The 17,827-nt window shown below is 50.0% G+C and overlaps 9 protein-coding genes across 9 annotated transcripts; 5 read left to right on the forward strand and 4 right to left on the reverse strand.

The window, feature by feature from the left end:
* Positions 1 to 137: 137 nt before the first annotated feature.
* Positions 138 to 1,666, reverse strand: rrp3 (RNA-dependent ATPase RRP3; the record flags this gene model as incomplete). Its single annotated transcript, XM_040791906.1, has 2 exons — positions 138 to 1,225; positions 1,282 to 1,666. 2 exons carry the CDS (start codon positions 1,664 to 1,666, stop codon positions 138 to 140), a joined length of 1,473 nt encoding a protein of 490 aa, XP_040643816.1.
* Positions 1,667 to 1,863: 197 nt separating this feature from the next.
* PGRI_041940 (Brix domain-containing protein) lies at positions 1,864 to 3,257 on the forward strand (the record flags this gene model as incomplete). The annotated part of the gene is made up of 2 exons (XM_040791907.1): positions 1,864 to 2,064; positions 2,115 to 3,257. 2 exons carry the CDS (start codon positions 1,864 to 1,866, stop codon positions 3,255 to 3,257), a joined length of 1,344 nt encoding a protein of 447 aa, XP_040643817.1.
* A 688-nt stretch (positions 3,258 to 3,945) lies between these two features.
* PGRI_041950 (riboflavin synthase) lies at positions 3,946 to 4,754 on the reverse strand (the record flags this gene model as incomplete). Its single annotated transcript, XM_040791908.1, has 3 exons — positions 3,946 to 4,493; positions 4,549 to 4,671; positions 4,724 to 4,754. 3 exons carry the CDS (start codon positions 4,752 to 4,754, stop codon positions 3,946 to 3,948), a joined length of 702 nt encoding a protein of 233 aa, XP_040643818.1.
* A 191-nt stretch (positions 4,755 to 4,945) lies between these two features.
* On the forward strand, positions 4,946 to 6,584 carry PGRI_041960 (CaiB/BaiF CoA transferase family protein; the record flags this gene model as incomplete). Its single annotated transcript, XM_040791909.1, has 6 exons — positions 4,946 to 5,119; positions 5,178 to 5,209; positions 5,284 to 5,407; positions 5,466 to 5,970; positions 6,026 to 6,319; positions 6,373 to 6,584. The coding sequence occupies 6 exons, from the start codon at positions 4,946 to 4,948 to the stop codon at positions 6,582 to 6,584; spliced, it is 1,341 nt and encodes a 446-aa protein (XP_040643819.1).
* A 738-nt stretch (positions 6,585 to 7,322) lies between these two features.
* On the forward strand, positions 7,323 to 8,765 carry PGRI_041970 (phf1/phf2 family PHD finger domain-containing protein; the record flags this gene model as incomplete). The annotated part of the gene is made up of 1 exon (XM_040791910.1): positions 7,323 to 8,765. One exon carries the CDS (start codon positions 7,323 to 7,325, stop codon positions 8,763 to 8,765), a length of 1,443 nt encoding a protein of 480 aa, XP_040643820.1.
* Positions 8,766 to 9,521: 756 nt separating this feature from the next.
* Positions 9,522 to 10,784, forward strand: PGRI_041980 (Short-chain dehydrogenase/reductase SDR; the record flags this gene model as incomplete). The annotated part of the gene is made up of 2 exons (XM_040791911.1): positions 9,522 to 10,040; positions 10,194 to 10,784. 2 exons carry the CDS (start codon positions 9,522 to 9,524, stop codon positions 10,782 to 10,784), a joined length of 1,110 nt encoding a protein of 369 aa, XP_040643821.1.
* A 199-nt stretch (positions 10,785 to 10,983) lies between these two features.
* On the reverse strand, positions 10,984 to 12,383 carry PGRI_041990 (rRNA-processing protein SOF1; the record flags this gene model as incomplete). The annotated part of the gene is made up of 2 exons (XM_040791912.1): positions 10,984 to 12,324; positions 12,381 to 12,383. The coding sequence occupies 2 exons, from the start codon at positions 12,381 to 12,383 to the stop codon at positions 10,984 to 10,986; spliced, it is 1,344 nt and encodes a 447-aa protein (XP_040643822.1).
* Positions 12,384 to 12,606: 223 nt separating this feature from the next.
* Positions 12,607 to 15,866, forward strand: PGRI_042000 (proteasome regulatory particle lid subunit RPN6; the record flags this gene model as incomplete). Its single annotated transcript, XM_040791913.1, has 4 exons — positions 12,607 to 12,868; positions 12,931 to 13,902; positions 14,421 to 15,289; positions 15,342 to 15,866. The coding sequence occupies 4 exons, from the start codon at positions 12,607 to 12,609 to the stop codon at positions 15,864 to 15,866; spliced, it is 2,628 nt and encodes an 875-aa protein (XP_040643823.1).
* Positions 15,867 to 16,398: 532 nt separating this feature from the next.
* Positions 16,399 to 17,717, reverse strand: PGRI_042010 (TLC domain-containing protein; the record flags this gene model as incomplete). Its single annotated transcript, XM_040791914.1, has 2 exons — positions 16,399 to 17,136; positions 17,241 to 17,717. The coding sequence occupies 2 exons, from the start codon at positions 17,715 to 17,717 to the stop codon at positions 16,399 to 16,401; spliced, it is 1,215 nt and encodes a 404-aa protein (XP_040643824.1).
* Between the last annotated feature and the right edge of the window lie 110 nt (positions 17,718 to 17,827).

Raw genomic sequence — 17,827 nt, forward strand, 5'->3', positions numbered from 1 at the left:
GAAAATATTCGATATCATTTTGACGCAGTAATGAAATCTATGGATTCTTTTCATATTACATGCTTAAACGCCCCAAATTCGTAAGATAAACCACCTATTCATGTACAAAGCAAAAGCAAATGAGCCAGAATGAAATTCTAGCCCTCTTCTTGGTCCATGGCATCGCGACTTCGCTTGCCCTTGAACGAGAACTTTCCTTTACCCTTGGCTCCCTTCTTCTCGTCATAGTGCTTCATTGCCTGAATAGCGTCACGCTGCGAAGCACTCACTTGCTCGGCAAAGACCATGGCCTCATCTTTAGGAGCGGGGTATTCCTCCAACTCCTTGCCCATCGCAGCCTCTATACGCTGCCAGATTTCCACATCATATTGTGTGACAAAGGAGATAGCGGTTCCAGACTTGCCAGCACGTGCTGTACGGCCTACTCGATGGATATAAGTCTTACTGTCGGTTGGCAAGTCAAAATTCAAAACACAGTCCACAGAGGGAATATCCAAACCACGGGCAGCAACATCAGTAGCAACAAGGATCTCGCGACTCCTCGATCGGAATTTGCCGAGTGCTCCCAGACGCGCAGATTGAGACATCTGTCCATGGAGAGGGATTGCACCGAAGCCAAGACCGCGCAGCAGGAAAGCAACACGCTGCGTCTCATGAACGGTGCGCATGAAGATGATAACAGACTGGCCGATGAATTCGTGGAGGAGATAGACGAGGTAGATGTCCTTGTGTTTAAAAGGACGAAGGATATAGGTTTGCTGGAGGGTTTCCACGGTAGCGTACTTGCTGGAAGAGATCGATACACGGGCCGGATTTGACAGTGAGGCTCGCTGGAGAGACTCAACCTTTGAGCTCAGAGTGGCGGAGAATAGGAAAGTTCTGCGTTCGCGAGGCAGAACCTTGAGAATCTTATCAAGAATGGGGCCGAAATCCATATCGAGGAGTCTGTCTGCTTCGTCCATGACGAGGAATTTCAGGTTGCGGAGGGAGAAGCCCTTTGTGTTCTCGAGGTGGTCAAGAAGTCTGCCGGGCGTGGCAACGATAATATGAGGTTTCTTTCCCAAAGCGATTGACTGAGGAACCATGTCCATACCACCGACCAAGGTGGTGGATCTGACGTTGATTGTTGCGCCGAGGGACTCACATGCGAGTGAGATCTGGTATGCCAATTCACGTGTTGGGGCCATTACGAGACCAAAGAACGGCTGAGGCTTTTCCATGAGTGCTAGTAGACTCGTTAGTATCGTATATGAAGGTCTATGTCGCCGGGAATGCACGAACCTTGAAGAATTGGCAACACGAAGGAGGCGGTTTTTCCAGATCCCGTTTCAGCCAAACCGATAATATCACGACCCTGAAGTGCTAGCGGGATTGATTCGGCCTGGATCGGTGTAGGGGCCTTGTATCCCATTTTATCACAGGCTTCGCAGAGTGAGTCAATCAGACCTAGTTCTTTGAATGTCTTAGGAGCTGCGGGAGCCGCATTGTCGACCTCGGCATCCCCAGCGGCGGGTTTGGGGCTTGAAGCGCTCGCGCTATCTTCAACATCGGAGTCCTCAGCAGTGGCTTGAGGGTTTGAAGAGCTTGCATTTGATGCGACGTCGCTGTCTTCAACGGGTGCAGCAGGTGCTGCGTGTGCAACCTTGCGCTTCTTGGTAATCGGCATGTTTGATTTGTATTTTGACAGAAAAAAAAGTTGTCGATGTTGAACTATCAAAAGAAATAATTTAATGTGGGGCCGCAAAATTATTGATCCGGCACTGTTTCTGATGTTAATTTTTGGAGAAAAAAAAAACCTCGAGCTGTTCGATTTGGTATTCATTGGTTTCCCACTCCAATTTTTATTTTTCTCATCTCTACAAAATGGCCAAGCAGCGTGTTAAGAAGCGCACTCACCAGAAGCCGCAAAATGCTTCCGCTGTGAAGGGCAGCGCTGCCTCAATGTCCAAGACCCCGAAGTCTATGGTCATTCGAGTAGGCGCTTCTCAAGTCGGTAGCAGTGTGACCCAGTTGGTTAAGGATGTTCGTCGGATGATGGAGCCTGATACCGCTGTGCGACTGAAGGTATGATTAACTGCCACTGTTCTACTTGCTCTCTCTAATACACATTATAGGAACGCAAATCCAACAGACTACGAGACTACACCGTTATGACCGGTCCCCTCGGTGTCACTCATCTTATGTTGTTTTCTAAGTCCGCAACTGGCAACACAAATATGCGACTCGCTGTTACTCCCCGTGGACCCACCCTTCACTTCAAAGTCGAGAACTATTCGCTGTGCAAGGATGTGGAAAGATCCATGAAGCGCCCAAAAAGTGGCGGACAGGACCACAAGACACCGCCCCTGTTGGTCATGAACAACTTCACCACACCAGACGCAACCGAAGATTCTAAAGTGCCGAAGCGCCTCGAGACCCTCACAACTACCATCTTCCAGTCCCTCTTCCCTCCCATCAACCCTCAAAGCCAGCCTTTGTCTTCCATCCGCCGTGTCATGCTTCTCAACCGAGAGCCTGCTGAAAAAGATAACGACTCATATATCTTGACACTCCGTCACTATGCCATTGCCACGAAGAAGACCGGTGTGTCCAAACGAATCCGTCGCCTGGATCCCAAAGAGATTCGGAACCGAGACAAGAAGAAGACCGCCGTCCCCAACCTTGGAAAGCTAGAAGATGCCGCCGATTACCTGCTCGACCCCTCTGCTGCAGGCTACACATCAGCAAGTGAGACCGAGCTAGATACCGATGCCGAAGTCGAAGTTACGGAGAGCACAACTCGCCGAGTCCTGAACAAGCGGGAAATGCAGCGTCAAAAGGCTGCAGAGAAGGGTCAGGATAAGCCAGCCTATACCCCCGGTGTTGAGAAGCGCGCTGTCAAGCTCGTAGAGCTGGGTCCTCGCATGCGACTACGCTTGATGAAGGTTGAGGATGGAGTCTGCGACGGCAAGATTATGTGGCACGACTTCATTACGAAATCCGAGAAGGAGATGCGGAAACTGGACCAGAGCTGGGACGTTCGGAGGAAGGAGAAGGAGCAGAGAAAGAAGCTGCAGAAGGCGAACATTGAGCGGAAGAAGCAGGAGAAAGCCAAGGCTAGGGGTAATGGCCAACAGGTGGCCGAGGATGATGAGGATGAGGAAATGGATGATGAAGATTGGCTCAGCGACGATGACTTTGACAAGGACGCTGAGGGTGAGGGTGAAGCGGTTGATGACGACTCTGACGCCGATTCGGACGAGTCTATGGAGGAGTAAGCTGTTTGAAGTGATCACAACACACTTCCTCGAAAGCTTTTACTTGATCGGTTGATGGACGAGCTGGCTCTTGCGATTGAACTCAAGAATCCAACTCTTGCCAACCTGTCTATCACACTGGATTGTATCAAAAATGACCGTCTTCACGTCTTATATCCATGTCATGGACCAAAATTTCTGTCACTGTCACATACCCGATAGGCATCTAGGCGTTTTTTCCCAGGTTTTGTCTTTATATAATGCAGTCTTGCAAATTTATCCTTCACCCTACATAGATTGAACTTAGTCTCACTACAAGCATCTCCAAAGATGTACATCCTAACTGCTGTAGATGACCTCTGATCATGGGCCTGGGCATGTCTGCCAGCTTCCAGTCATTTTTGATACAGTTCAATCCGTCATATCAATACACACCAATTTGTGTATATACACTTGTGCCAACTCACGCGGCAACACAATGGCACCGCAACGACCAAGGAGGTCTGTTTTCGATGTGCAGCTTTCAATAGTTTGGGACCAATCGCACCTCTAGCTGAATATCTTCGCTATAATCGAGAGATTCCTTTCTCAAATGTACCGATTAGTTCATTTTTATACATAGAAAGCCAAAGATGGTACATTTCTCCTTGTCTTCACTGAATATCGCAATGGCTTGGAGTGGCGGAGATTCGTTATTCATAAATCTGATCTATTTCTTGAGCCTTTCATCGACAATCCTGTTCACCATCTTCTCCAAGATAGCAAAATCACCACCTGATGTACCGGCAAAGTATCCCTGCACGCTCTTCTCGACATACTTGCCCACGATATCGATCTCAACGTTGACAAAGTCACCAGGCTTTTTCGCAGCAGTGACCACCTTCTCTTGTGTGTAGGCAATGAGCATAACCTCCCAGTATCCATCCTGGCCATCGACGACCTTGGTAACAGTCAAGCTAGCACCATCGAGGGTCACATAGCCCTTTTCCACAACATAGCGCAGAATATCTCTATCGCGCGGCTGCAGCCGGAACACCAACGAATTTCCATCGGGTGTGACGGATAGAATCTCTGCAACGGTATCGACATGACCCTGCACAAAGTGTCCTCCCATCCGGGTATCGGCCGAAACAGCGCGCTCGAGGTTCACGTGGGAATTCGCCTGCAAGGAACCCAGATTTGTGCGTCGCAACGTCTCCGGCGCACAGCCAACCTTGAACCAGGTCTTATCGAATGCAGTGACCGTAAGACATGTTCCTTAAGCACACTTTTAGACAATATCCCATATATTTATTATAGAAGAGTAAAATACCATTCACAGCAATACTATCGCCCAGGTGCGCGTCGGTAAGGATCTCCTCACAGTCGGAGATGGTGAGCGAGGTTCCCCCGCCCCCGCTCGACGAGGTATCGATGGGCTCCAAGGCCGTGACAGCTAGTAAGACAACATTAATTATTGACTTCATAAAAAAGTAAGATATACCCACTCCCAATCGTCTCGACAAGACCTGTGAACATAGCTGCGGTTGATGACAAGGAAGATGTCCCCGCGATGTGGCCTCGGCATTGGCTCCTCCGAGCGGTGTCGGCGTCGGCGTTTTGGCGGAGATTCGCCGGTTTCCCCAGATCCCATTTAACGGGGGAATCCTTCTATTTGGGCTTTTGTTTGAGCTGCTTTTTTTGATTTTGTTGCGCTCGTATATATTGTCATGACTGTCGCGCTCAGATTCCAGGTTGTTGCTCGTCGATCGGGCCTGTCCTGGTGTAGCAATGCGTTGCGGCGCACGGTACCAGGACGGAACTACTCCAGTGCAGCTTCAGTCGATGGGTCGCTGCCTTTGGCTGGTATTCGGGTGCTTGATATGACACGCGTTTTGGCTGGAGTGAGTACATCTCTCAAGGCGCTTCTGGGTGTCTGCAGTCCAAACTAACTTGCTGTAGCCTTATTGTACTCAAATTCTGGGTGATTTAGGGTATGTGCTGAGCTTTGGAGCTATGAAACAGCTCCAGCCGGTAGTTTCTATTATACTAACAGGACTGAATATAGAGCGGATGTTATCAAGGTCGAGCACCCTGTGCGTGGCGACGATACTCGTGCTTGGGGTCCGCCATATGCGAAATATGAAGATGCTTCCAGGAAAGGTCCTGGCGAGAGCGCATATTACCTAGCTGTACGAACCTTTTCTTGAAGTGTGAAACAACTTATCAGAGTACTAACCATGGATATAGGTTAACCGAAATAAGAAATCCCTCGGTCTATCCTTCCAACACAAATCAGGTGTCGAGATTCTACACAAGCTTGCAAAGGAATGCGATGTCTTGGTTGAGAACTATCTTCCCGGCGCTCTCAAAAAATACGGCATGGACTATGAAACGCTGCGGGAAATCAACCCTAAGTTGATCTATGCCAGTATCACCGGGTATGGCCAGACAGGCCCATATAGCAACCGTGCAGGCTACGACGTCATGGTGGAAGCCGAGATGGGATTGATGCACATCACTGGTGCTCGGGATGGTGCGCCAGTAAAGGTTGGTGTTGCCGTTACCGATCTGACTACCGGATTATACACATCAAACGCCATCATGGCGGCTTTGATTGCCCGAGGTCGGACTGGTAGAGGCCAACATATCGATGCCTGCTTGAGTGATTGCCAGGTTGCTACGCTATCGAACCTGGCTAGCTCTGCACTTATCAGTGGGAAGAAGGATTCGGGCCGTTGGGGCACAGCACACCGTAAGCAGCAACACTCTTCTATCGAGTATAATAACAAGCAACTGACAGATTCCAGCATCCATTGTACCTTACCGGAGCTACAAGACCAGCGACGGAGATATTCTCTTCGGCGGTGGCAATGATAGGCTTTTTGGTGTGTTGTGTGATCGACTGGGCTTCTCTGAGTGGAAAACAGACGCCCGCTTCGTCACTAACAGTGACCGAGTGCAGCACCGGGCAGAGATTGACAGTATGATTGAAAGCACTACTATGCAAAAAACCACGCAGGAGTGGTTGGATATCTTTGAGGGCAGCGGTATGCCCTATGCGGCTGTCAACGACATCCAGGGAACCCTGAATCACAAGCATGGTAAGTCTGCCTTATCTTCTTTATAGTAAAGACGGTATTGACCCTATCAACAGTTCTGGCACGAGGCATGGTGACGGAAGTTGACCACCCTGCGTGTGGTCCCATCAAGATGGTCAATACCCCTATCAAGTACTCCGAAGCGACACCGGGTGTGCGCACACCTCCTCCTACTTTGGGTCAGCATACGGATGAGATCTTGGGCAGAGTTCTCGATTATGGGGAGGCGGATATCGCTCGCTTGAAGGACGAGGGAGTCGTGTCCTGATAGCTTGAATTATTTATGAGAAACATGAACGACGTCTTCGGAGGTCTGTATATAAGCAAACTAAAATTACTCCGTGCATTTCAGACGGCCACTCGGTTCTTCTGTCATCTTTCGGTTCTTTTTGAAGAATTTACTACGTTCCATAAGCTCTTGGGCTTTCCTTTCGCATACTATCAAGCATAATACATAACTAGGAACTCCATAATATAAGTACCGTCCTTAAAGGGATAAAATCGTACATGTTGATATAATACCGCGATAGAAGTAAAGGTGACCCAATCATGGACAACACAAATGTGCACCAACCACATAAGAAATAAACAAATTCTTAATATTAGATGAAATTATCAAAATTTAATCGAAATTCTAAAGATCGTCAATCAGGCGAATACCTCAGTCAACGACTGAAGAAAGCCATTTAAGGTTGCATAAGGGATATCACGTGACTGGTATACAAAGGTCTTCCATTCAACGACTTGACTCCAACCCGACTTCTAATTGAAGAATTGAAAGGAGCCAACTATGTTTGACTGCCCGCTCAGCAAACAGTTTAGTGTCCATTGTGGTTTGTATAAGGCTGGAGGACTCGCACTGCCCTAGAAGCACAAAGAGTCCCTTTTTCCCTCGCCATCACCCGTTGCTTTGTTCTCTACTTTCATGCAAAAGCTCAACTAGTTCTCCAAAAGAAGCTTCTCAAGTCCTCTTTTTTTAGAACACCTGTTCACAACGATATTCACCATGAGGGTCTCATCGGCATTCATGGACCTCCCCGCCCCCGATATCAATCCGGGGCACCCACAGAACGTTCATGAGGGCAACATATTTGACCACGACGGTGTTCCCGAGGGAATTCAGCCACTACCATCACATCTGGAGCTTGTTGCTGACAGTATGCCCTGGGAAAATTGGGAATCACCTGCACTGCCCCAGGAAGAGACAGTTTGGACAACAGCCGGGGATACAGAAATGCACCAAAATGCCAGCGCCGCCCTGGCTTCAAATAGAACTCGATCTGGCCGTATAACCCAGCCGGTTATTCGAGAACCCGAGACTGTGGCAACAAAAGGGCCCCCTGCCAAAGCAGCCAAAAAGCGGAAACGTCTGAACCGCCAGGTGAATATAGTTTGCACCGGCTGCTACCGAGGACACAGCCCTTCGAATAATTTGATTGTTCTATGTGACTCGTGTGATGCTCCGTGGCATCAGAAATGTCACAATCCGAACATTGATAATGAGGTTATTGAAATCCCGGATATGGATTGGTTTTGCATCAAGTGTAAACCTGAGCAAGTCCAGACCAAACCTCGAAAGAAGGCTGCGAAAAATGGGAAAAGAGTTGGACGTCTAAAGAAGCAGCCTGTGCCTGAATCTCAAGGTGGAAATAATTATTCAGAAGAAGAACGGCGGGCTTATCTATCATCTCTTTCGCATGATTCGCTAGTCCAGCTTGTAGTGAAAGTGTCAAACGAGTGGCCATCGGTTCCGTTCTTTCCTCCTGACATGCAACCCGTGACTGATTTCACTCCATCACCTTCTGTGACACCACACAATCATCGGGCTTCCAACCCTACACCAAAGAAAAACGCTGGTTCTGCATTACTCGATTGGGGAAACTTGGAAACTCCGTCTGAGAACGCCATCACCATGGATCCAAACCAGCCGATCGACAAGGCTTCCGATACCATAGCTCCCCAAGCTACTACCCTGGATGCCGATAAACTCTTTGCGGCAATAGCCTCTGATGCTGCTCCCGAGCCTGATCCCCCAGCGGCTCTTGGTGGCATCACTGCAGACAAGATTTTCGCCGAAATTCCTCACGCACATGCTTCCACAACTGCTCCCCAGCCTTCTATCGCCACAGCTTCACAGCCCCCTTCCAGGCCCACGCGCACACGTGCTCGTAAGACCTCTTCCATTTCCTCAAACTCCGACCTACTCACTGACGAAGAATCCTCGTACTCCCAATCACGACTGCAATCTCCTACCCCATCCGTCTCTCAGTCTTCCCACGTCGGATCCCAGCATGAATCGGATGATGATCCTGAAGATTACCGGGCTTACCCTGAAGCCGGTCAGGGCTTCCAGGTGCCATCGACACCGAGCGATCTCGACATCATGGATGAGGATAAGAATTGCCCTACCTTCAGCCACTCCATCCGCGGTTCGGCTAAGAAGGCTTAGAGTAAGAAGCCTCGTTCACCACTGGGTCAGCGCAAGCAGTGGTGATTGATCCGCGATGTTTTTCTTTTTTTCTTTTTATCATGGAGGAATGCACTGTCTGACACGTTTATGGGGAGTTCGCGGATTTACGCTGGTATTTTTTCAGCAATGGATGGGAAGAGAGATGCTTGGTATGATCAAATGGGTCTCGTGGATTTGAATTTCTTTCTCGATATTTTATGTCTTTTCTCATGTCTTCAGAGCTACAACGATTTCGTCCTTATGATGTGGAGTTCTTTAGGTTCTACGTGGTTTCTTTCTTCATATTTTCGCATCCAAATGAGATAGATACTTGATAACTCAATCGACCAGTATTTCTCTAACGGTTTCTATTATAATCTTTCATTTCTTCCATATCATGTTGCCGTACCTTGTCTCGCCTTAACTAACAGGGGGCAGCAATATACCTAAGTGCCTTAGTCTTCAGGTAAGAAAATCAGTCATAGTATTTGCGGTACGTACCTTCCCAACCAGATGTTTTCCATTCTCGGTCATTTGTCACTGTTCCTCCATCGCCCTAAGCCACTGTGGTAAAGTACCTGTCTCCCCCCAATTCTCTCTCTCTTTTTCCTTCAACGAGTTGCTGCGGATCCTATAGATCGTCTTATCTCTTATCAGCCCCGCAAAACCAAATGCGCCTCGGACCTCCCGTCGTGCTTACTGCACATCTCTTGACATCTAATCTCCAGGAGAATCGAAGCCCATACAGACATTTCAATGTCCTCCTCAAACCCCCAGTTGTTAAAAACAACAGCTAAACCCCACCCCACTCCCGGTCCAACCAATCCACGCACCAACCTCGTGACAATCGACACCCTAATAAATATCCTCTCCAAATCCCTCCTCCACCCTTTCATAGCCTGGGTACTCGTCCTCTGCCTGCGTGCCCAGGTAACACCATCGACAGATCCAGCCTGGATCCTCACCGTGAGCTATGCAACGGTCTTGACAGTTCTCTTCATCGCGCGGGTTATCAATCAGCGCGCCGCCCACGGCGCCCCGCGTACAGTTAATTTCGAGAATGAGGTTGTGGTCATCACTGGCGGAGCGAGTGGGTTGGGTCTGTTGATTGCACAAATGTATAGTATGCGCGGGGCGAGCGTCGCTGTGCTGGATATTAAGGTTGTTCCGGAATATAGCCGAGAAGAGGTCTTTGGGGAGGGTGTTTTGTATATTACATGTGATGTCGCGGAGAGAGGCGCATTGGAGGTTGCGAAGGGGACGATTTTGAAAGAGGTAGGTTTGTTTCTGCTTTTGGTTTCGCTGTGTGAGCTTCAACCCAATACCGTCCTACAATTACTACGGTTCTGGGGATATAATTGGACAAGTTGTTTTATAGCGCGCTATGGCTTGCTTCAATTGGGGTCTGATTCGCTAAATATTTTGCAGCTAGGAACACCAACGATCGTTATCAACTGTGCCGCGGCCAGGATCAACGGCCTTCCGTTCCTTGATCTGCCAGCGGGCGCATTCGAAAAAACCATCCGCACTAATCTCCTGGCGGCTTTCCATCTATACCAAGTCTTCTTGCCTGGGATCATGGCGGCAGATAACGGAGGAACCCTTGTCACAATCAGCTCCGTGCTAGGCCAACTGAGTGCCGCAGGACTGTCAGACTACGCAGCAAGCAAAGCTGGACTTAGCGCGCTGCATCGGACGATAGAAGCGGAAACCCGGGGGAACCCGTTGATCAAGACGTTGCTGGTGGAAATTGGGCAGATGTCGACGCCGTTGTTCGACTGGGTGCGAGCGCCGAACCATTTCTTTGCGCCAGTTTTGGAACCGGTCGAGGTTGCCCGGGAGATGGTAGCAGCGATTGATAGCGGTCGAGGTGGTGTGATCAGATTGCCTTTTTATGCAAAGCTCGTGAATTGGTATGCCGTGCTACCCGCTACGGTGCAGCGGGTTGCGAGATATCTGAGTGGAATAGATGCTGCTGTGACTAAAAGCCGGCAGGTATCTGGGAAGACAGATTTTTGATAGGTGGCTCGAATGGAGCTGAGCGGTGTATATTGGCGTGAATCATGAGAAAAGGGCCCTTGTATGAGTCCATTTTGAGATGTATTATAAAGCGGAGCGATCTGCTTCATTGAACATATTCCCCATTCGACCATAGTTTCGATTGCAAGTCTTGCGCCCGAGCCTGGTCGATGAAAAGTGACAAATCAAGCGGGCTGGTTTATTGCTCGCTGGCCAGAATCATCTTCTCGCGCTCATGGGTTCTCGGTGCCAGGTTGCTCTTCTTAGTATGCTTGCGCACATTCTCCTCACGCCTCTTAATAGCATTGAGCTCCTCGCGCTTGATTTCGCCAGCCTTCTTGATAGGCTTGGGCACATGACGCTGGCGCTTGATGCGGCGAATCTGGGGCATGTGCGAGTACCGCTTGATAAGAGCTTGATCGTACTCCAGCTTGGAACGTTGACGGGCAGTCTTGATTCCACTGCGGTCCGATGCCTTGGCACGCCAGAGACGAACATTACCATCGTCCGATCCTGATAAGACATACTTGTTGTCAGGAGTAAACGTTGCCGAGAAAACACGTTGCATCCGCTTTGTGTGGTAGATGTCACGCGAGTGACCAGTTGATCTGTTCCATAGGCGGATTGTCCGATCGTATGAGGCAGTGACCAGCTCTTCACCTGTGGGGCTGAAATCAACATCCATAACAGCAGCCACATGGTCCTTCAGAACATTGAGAGCACGGTCCATCTTTCTCATATCGAAGATGTAGGCGTTGTGGTCCTCGTTTGCCACGGCAAAGTTGAACGCTTCCATAGGGTTCCAAGAAATAGCGTTAGATGCCAGTCTCAATGTCGTCTTGTGCACCGGCTGGGAAGTACGCAGGTCATACATGATGACTGAGCGGTCCATGGCGGTCGAAGCCAGGATAGAAGTCTCAGTCTGGTTGAAAGCAACAGATGTGATGGTGTCAACGCTAGTCGGCCAGTGCAGAGTCTGCGAAGGTGTGGAGGAGGGCCGGGAAAGGTCATAGATAGAAATGACGCTAGAAGCGGCCGCAAATGAAGGGAGAGTTCGGTGATGTGTGACACTGGTGAAGGCACTATTTCCGAGGTAGGTTGCCATCGGCGGGGCCTCAGATGATGAATTGTAAGGGTCCCACAATTTGATCGTCTTATCACTCGCGCATGACAGAAGTTTTCGCTCCGGAGTCCAGCACAGACCCTTGACCATGTTTTCGTGGCCTTGGGTATTCCAAACCTCGCCTTGTGTTGTAAGGTCCCACACCTTCACTACACCATCACCACTGCCACTTGCAAAGCGTTCAAGAGAGCCGGGATCCTTTGCCATAGAGTAAACACCGTCAACGTGTCCGTTACCCATCTGGGCTAGGAATGGAGCAGCAAACATGCGCTCCATCTTAATCGCATTCAGAGCTCGAGTATATTCACGAGCCCTCTCAAAAGGATGCTGGGTCGGGTCGAGATTCCGCGACTGGCGAACGACAGCGGACCCGGGGGCCTGCTGCGACGCCGTGGAGCGGGAAAGTGCTTTGATTTTCTATAATTTATTAGTATGGCTATATAAGGAACAGAATTTCAAGGAAAAACACTCACCATTGTGCTGTTGTGAAAACGATGTAAAGAGGAAAAGAAAAACGCCAAGATGGAACTTTTTTTCTGTTTGATTTGCCAAGCGGGCGGTGAGAGGATGATGAGCTGCCGCCAGCTTCGAGCTCCCCGTTCGACCTGGTCATCAACCTCTCTTCAAACCACCATCTTCTCTCGTTCTCCTTTCCTTTAATTACCCATCTCGCCTGCTCGTCATTTAACGTCTTTTATCATGTCATCCAAGGTCTCACCACGGATCCAAGAAGTCCGAGATCTGGTGAAGTCGGATCCCTCGAAAGCAGCGACCAGTTACCAGAACATCCTCTCCGAGGGCCCCGGATCTACAGAGGCCTCTTCACGAGACTATGAACAGGCCTTGATTGGGTTGGGCGAGTTGCATCGGGATGCGAAGAAGCCACAGGAGATTGCGGACCTCATCAAGACCAGCCGTGATACCTTCTCGTCATTTGCCAAAGCGAAGACAGCCAAGCTGGGTAAGCTGCGCGCTGGATCACGTTTATAGAAACCTAGAAACCGTCTAACTGTGATTGTTTAGTCCGTCAACTTCTGGACTTGATTAGCGAAATCCCCAACACACTAGAACTCCAAGGCAGCGTCATCCAATCATGCATAGAATGGGCGATTGCCGAGCGACGATCATTCCTTCGCCAGGCCCTCCAAGCTCGACTCGTTGCCATCTATATGCAGAAGCAATCTTATTACGATGCGCTCGGTCTTATCAACTCTCTTCTCCGTGAGCTGAAGCGCCTGGATGATAAGCTTATGCTGGTGGAGGTACAGCTGCTTGAGTCGCGTGTCTACCACGCTCTGGGCAACCAGGCCAAGGCACGCGCTGCTCTGACTGCAGCACGGACATCAGCCGCCTCCGTTTACACACCACCACACCTGCAGGCCGGTCTGGATATGCAGAGCGGTATGCTACACGCGGAAGACAAGGACTTCACCACCTCATACTCCTATTTCATTGAAGCACTTGAGGGGTACAGCTCGCTCGATGAGAGTGATCTGGCTACGGCGACCTTGCAGTACATGCTTCTGTGCAAGATCATGCTCAACCTGGTGGATGATGTCACACAGCTGCAGGGCTCGAAACAAGCGCAAAAGTATGCCAGTCCACGTCTGGAGGCAATGAAGGCTGTGGCACGGGCCCACGCCAACCGGTCTCTAGAGGAGTACGAGAAGGCCCTTTCGGACTATAGATACGAACTTGGTAGTGATGTATTCATCCGAAACCACCTCCGTCGCCTTTACGATGCCATGCTGGAACAGAACTTGATCAAGGTCATTGAGCCCTTCAGCCGGGTTGAGCTAGACCACATTGCAAAGATGGTGGGCTTGGACACACAGCAGGTTGAAAGGAAGTTGTCTCAAATGATCTTGGACAAGGTGATCATCGGTGTATTGGATCAGGGCTCGGGATGTCTGATTGTGTACGACGAGACAGAACGGGACCAGGCTTATGACGCCGCACTGGAAACAATCGAGAAGCTCGGCAATGTGGTGGAAGGTCTGTATACTAACCAGGCGTCTCTCCTGGAATAGACAAGATGGGATATGTTCAATGCCGTTGAGATGACTTGATAGGAAATAATCAAGACAATGCACGATTACACTTAATACCTCTAATTAGTATTAAACAAGTAGAATACCTGATAATTTTGCTTCTATTCATGGAATGTCAGCAAATTTAAGCAGAACAACAATTTGTGTCCAACGGTGTTATTCGCGATCGTCCGAAAAGGGTAAAGCGCGACGGGCAAAAGAATCGCGACCTCAGCATCTCCAACATCTCGCATCTTTCCCGCCCCCCATCCGCCATTCTCCCATCACCGCCTCGGTGCTTAATTTGTTCACAATGCAAGCTCCAATGCTGCAACCTATGATGCAACAGCAACAATATGCTCGGGGCATGCCCCCAAATGCACAGCGATCCCCAGCCGCGCCCCGTCGCCCCCCAGGGCCAGGCATGTCCCCTTTCATCGGTCTTCACCTATTCGTCTCGCCTCTAATCTTATATATTTATAGGTGGCGCAATGCCTGTTACAATGCCACAGCACGCTGTTCCCCAGCAGTACATGGCCGCACGCCCCATGCCTCATCCCAATGATGCTGCCCTTCGGCGCAGCCGCAAGCCGACTGACAGGAACCTCCCAGAAGGCATTGAAGACGTGATCATCGGCGAGGGTGTTCAGCAATATAAGAGCCTTCGCGACTTAGAAAAGAGATTGGATGCTGCAGTTGTGCGGAAAAGACTGGATATCCAAGACTCCATCAACAAGACTGTTAAGAAGTATCGGACTATGCGCATCTGGATCTCTAATACTGTCGAAAACCAGCCATGGCAAGGTCCGGGGAACAACCCAGGCTCCGGTCGCTACAAAGTACGCATTGAAGGACGGCTGCTTGACGATGAAACCGACCCCACTGTTCCCGACGAGGACGAGAAAGACCAGGATGCAATGGACCATGATGGAACTGAGGAGGATAAGGCGAAGAAGGCTGAATCGAAGAGCCAGACCCAACGCTTCTCCCATTTCTTCAAGGCGATCACCATCGACTTTGACAAGCCCGCCTCGGCAATTCCCGAGGAGGTTAAGCCAGTTAACTGGTCTAAACCAACCGCACACTCCAACACACCCGCACCCCCGAGCGCCGAATTTGATAGTCTACAGTTCTCTCGAGCCTCACAGGACAATCTGAATGTCACTATCAGCCTTGTCCGGGATGAAATCCCAGAGCGATACAAGTTGAGCAAGGAGCTGGCCGAGGTTCTGGATGTCGAAGAGGAGACCCGGAGTGGAATTGTTCTCGGAATCTGGGATTATATCCGAGCTATGGAATTGCAAGAAGACGAGGAGAAGCGACAAGTGCGCTGTGATCACCGTCTACGCTCGGTATGTGCTTTGAAGTTTTGGTTGTTCTAAACCCCGCTAACAATTTCTATAGATCTTTGGCCGGGAGCAAATGTTCTTCCCCCAGATCCCTGAGAGCGTCGGTCCCCACACCAGCCCAATGGAGCCAATCAAGCTCCCCTACACCATTCGTGTCGACGAAGAGTTCCATGCCGACCCAACGCCGACCATCTATGACATCCAGGTCGCAGTTGAAGACCCGCTGCGCACCAAGATGATGGCGCTCACTCAGAACCCGGCGTACACAGCTGGCTTACGCCAGATCTCCTCGCTTGATGACCAAGTTTCTTTGATTGTGCAGGCGCTTACACACTCCCGTGCCCGTCACTCGTTCTACACTGCCCTGAGCAAGGACCCAGCCAATTTCGTTCGCCGCTGGATCAGCTCTCAGCGCCGCGACCTAGAGACTATCATGGGCGAAGCTACCCGTGGAGGCGGCGAGGATGGTAGCGGACCTGAGTTCCGTTATGGCGGCGTTGATGGCCCCTGGGACTCGGAGGTTGCCAAGGAAGCTGTTCGGTACATGCTGGCTAAACCCGAAGCTGCGGCTGCTCGGTAGAATTTCCAGCTTGTCTTTTTGTTTAACGCGCATCTCCACACTGCCAATCATTATGCAAAGGAGATGGCTTGATGTATTTTTTTTTTCTATCTGATATCGGGCGCTTGTGTGGTGTTCGGACTGGTGTAGCCGGGGTATGACAGGCAGGATTGAATTGTTTCGAAATCCATATATTAAGAATCTGATATGCAATATGATTCCGGATTTTAATAATTGTGTCCGTACATGTGGTTATATATTGTAGACATGACCGAAAGGCCTATTAAATCTCGACTTTGGCCCAACCATGCCTTATAAACTTGCAAATACTTCAGATTATAGAAGCTACCAGTATTGTATCTCTTCCAGTATAAAAGACGTAGGTCCAAGAGGTAAACAAAACAATATGCACTGAAGCTAACCCACAGAACTCCAAGGGAAAGCAACATGGAGAGGACTCACAACATCCCAATCATAAAGCAATGCATAAAAAAGAGACATAACAGCCCCCGAAGATTATAATAATAATAATAATAATCTCTCCCCCAAAACTTCAAGCACCAGGTAAAGGAACCTTCGCAACAAGGTCTGCCCTCCGTTTCCGCAACTCATCCCCAAGACCCGAGTCCACGCTCGAGGAGACATGTTCCCGCAACGAAGAAAGATCACCCTGCAAGATAGCAGTCTCCTCCTGCTCCAGCTTTGAAGCCGCCTCTAGGACAACATCATGCACAATATCCTCCTTGAGCTGCGCAGCCTTCTCTGCACTAACAGGCTCTTTCTTCCCCTTCTCGCCTTCAGCCGGAGTGCGGAACCGCTTGAGAACAGTCTCGACCATCTTGGAGAACCAGAAAAAGTTCAAGAAATTCAAGATCAAGTTCGATCCCACGTAGGTCGCGACTAGCCACGTCGGTACTCCTCCCGCAGTGTACTCCTTGAACTTGGTGATCTCCGCGTTGGCGCGCGCGCAGGCTTCGTTGACGCACAAGCTGCCGTCGCGGGCTGGGTAGAAGACATTTGCGTTGACGCTCGCAGGCTCGGAGAGAGGAGCTGCGGCTGCTGACCAGGTGTGCTGAAGCGCGTTCCACATGTCCCCGTACACCACGGCGGTTTGCCAGGTGCCCCAGACGAGGCGGCAGGCGAAGAAGCTGAAGAGCAGGGCCATGCCGTTGTACCATTGGGCGCGGCTGCCGGTCATGTTGACTTTGTCGAGGAACCAGTGGATATTGAGGAACGGGCTGGAGAGCTCATAGAGGATGAAGGTTGGGGCGAAGTAGTTTAGGAATGGTCTCTGTGGAAGATATGTTAGATGTGTCTTTGAACTTAGGTATAGATGCTAATGATCTTCTTGATACCGAATGTATCTATGTCACGCAGATTGGAGAGACAACTTACAAATCCTAGACTAAACACCCACAAGGCACTGACAGCATGGAAAAGCATGCCAATGCCAAACATGCGCACGTGCACAATGCTGACAATCAAGTCATATACAAAGTATCCCACAGCCAGGGCCTGAATGAGACCACAGGCACCTGTATATGCGAACACCCGCTCACCGGAGGTCATGGAGCTGCGCTCCTCGTCGGCGTACATGACCCACAAGGCAGCAGCATTAATGACTATGCTCTGAATAAAAGATACAACATGAATATCCCAGTTCAGCTTCGTCCGGGGAGTGAGCTTGTTGTAAGACTTGAAGAGGATTGGTGAGAGGCAAGGCGAGAGAACAGCATGGATCAACAGGTAGAAGGCGAACGCTGCGATAACCTCGTGGATATGATCGGTAAGCGTCGGACTGTTAAACCGGATGGCATAGGGCTCTGTAAAGCTTCGCAGCCACTCCGGAGGTGGTGGGAAGGGGTCCAACATCGTGGGAGTTTCCCTCAACTAGCTGTAATCACCCGATGTGGGGGAAAGCTGTTTGAGGTTCGGAGATTCGGGGAATGTAGATCTATATGCAGTCGAGAGAGCACCCTATC

This window comes from Penicillium griseofulvum, assembly GCF_001561935.1.
Source record: "Penicillium griseofulvum strain PG3 chromosome Unknown contig_89, whole genome shotgun sequence".
In the NCBI taxonomy this organism is placed as follows: Eukaryota; Fungi; Ascomycota; class Eurotiomycetes; order Eurotiales; family Aspergillaceae; genus Penicillium; species Penicillium griseofulvum.